This window comes from Nanorana parkeri, unplaced genomic scaffold (genome assembly GCF_000935625.1).
Source record: "Nanorana parkeri isolate BGI_ZX_2015 unplaced genomic scaffold, ASM93562v1 scaffold3056, whole genome shotgun sequence".
Taxonomy (NCBI): Eukaryota; Metazoa; Chordata; class Amphibia; order Anura; family Dicroglossidae; genus Nanorana; species Nanorana parkeri.
This window is the reverse complement of record NW_017309324.1, coordinates 67775-69817: the sequence shown is the minus strand read 5'-3', so window position 1 is coordinate 69817 and position 2043 is coordinate 67775. Positions and strand designations below refer to the sequence as shown.

At 51.2% G+C, this 2043-nt stretch overlaps 1 protein-coding gene across 1 annotated transcript in view; it reads left to right on the top strand.

Moving 5' to 3' along the window:
• Positions 1–1568: 1568 nt before the first annotated feature.
• Positions 1569–2043, top strand: part of ZNF362 (zinc finger protein 362) — a 14015-nt gene continuing 13540 nt past the window's right edge. Inside the window, exon 1 of the mRNA XM_018574574.1 lies at positions 1569–1631. Coding sequence (XP_018430076.1) covers positions 1569–1631 — 63 coding nt within the window. The remainder of the gene's footprint in view (positions 1632–2043) is intronic.

Sequence of the window (2043 nt, the reverse complement as noted above, 5' to 3'; positions counted from 1 at the left end):
AAGGAGTTGTATGCAGCAGCCATCCTACAGCTGGCCTCACAGGGCCACATTGCCCGTCCTGATACCAACATTTTACCATTCATAGTGATGACCGGTGCCACAGATGTGGGCACAGGGGCCGGCACCCCCTTATTTGTGGGGCGCTATACTGTTGGAAAGTGTTTTCTTATGTCTGTTGGATAATTGTAAATGATATCTTCAGAGAACCTCCGAGCCGTCCTGTCTTCGTGCGGAATAGATTGCTCCTGTTCCGTCCCATTCACACGCCTCGGTCACACATCCCATGTATATCGATCATATATGAACCTGACCGGCCCACTTCTCCCCGAGGTCACATATTGTCTCTATGTACTCCATGTAGGCCCCTGTCTTGTACAGTCTACGGCCCCCCCGTGTGCAGTGTGCTCCATAAAAAGGGCACCCCAAAGGGGGACATCCAGTTATTTGGGGTAATAGAATGATGTCACACAGGGGGCTTTAATTCTGCCCTAAGCATGTTATAGATTCTGTGTTTTATTCCATGCTGTATCCCCCCCCCGTGTCACATGATCATGTTGTAGGCTGCTCTCCTCGAAGCTCATGGGGTGACAACCGGGGAGGGATGGAGGCCGAGCACTGTTATGGTGATCCTCTGGCTTCAGATCATTGACCCAGAGCACGTGTGCAGATGATCATTACAGAAGTCCTCCTTCTCTTTCCGGGTCACCGCCAGCCAGGAGATGTCACCAATGGCAGCCTCCATATTTCTCTGGTCAGTGTATCCTGTAAGAGTCCGATCATTTCTAGGCAGGAGGAACCTTTATGGATCCAGAGAGGAAAGATGGGGCCCGGCTCCTGCTGTACATACACCCAGAACCACCCACACCGCCTGCTGTACATACACCCAGAACCACCCACACCGCCCGCTGTACATACACCCAGAACCACCCACACCGCCTGCTGTACATACATCCAGAACCACCCACACTGCCTGCTGTACATACACCCAGAACCACCCACACCGCCTGCTGTACATACACCCAGAACCACCCACACCGCCCGCTGTACATACACCCAGAACCACCCACACATGATTGAGCCCTGATGGGTGACACGGGGTATATGATTTGCTGTGTGTATGGTGGAACTCTTCTTCAGTCCGATCACTGAGTAGAATTCTCTGATCTCTGGTAACTGGTCCTCCCGGATTGCTGAACTTTGACCCCTCAGATTGAACACATTGCATCCTTTGCTGGACCTTCTGTATCTCTTTCCTGCCTTGGATTGTAAGCTTTTGGGGCGCCGGGGGCGGAGTGTATTCTACTAATCACAGCTCTGCATAAGGTGTTGCTGCTTCATAGACCACGCTGTATGTGTGTGCTGACAATCTCCCCAGTCCAGTAGGCTTTGATGCTTCGTTCACATTGCTGGGGGCTGAACTCCTCTTCATCTGGATGTAGTGTGCAGATGGAAGTCAGACCCAGTTCAGTCCTGTGTGTTCTGCTGACCTCTAATACAATGCATATGATGTTTCCTGGCTTCTGTATAATCCTCCAGCCAGAGCCATAACTCTCTTTCCTTCTTGCAGGATGGCCGAACCACGCTTTAACAATCCCTATTTTTGGCCTCCACCTCCAGCGATGCCCAGCCAGGTGAGACTTGTTGAATGACCTTTAACCTTCAGTGTGATGCTGCTTCCTGCTACTGTACGGCCCGCGGCATTCAATGTACCAAGATATCACTGTTCTGGAGCCAGTCAGACAGTCGCCGAGTGTCAACACCATTCAGGGCAGATAGCCTCATAGTTGCTGATCACAGCCACAACCTATTGGTCTGGGGAGATGAGACGTGTAGTATGTGGAGCCTTCACCCCCTTTATACATTTTGATGATGACGGATATGATTGTTGTATGGCGGTCCCCCTTAGTACACCGATCACCGAAGGGAGAAATGTTGTCTTTGTCTTTATTCCTCCTGTGATAGCTCATATGGACCGTGTCTGCTATTCATACACCCCCCCCCCCCCCCCCCCCCCAAATTATTAACACCATCTAATCCTTGTCT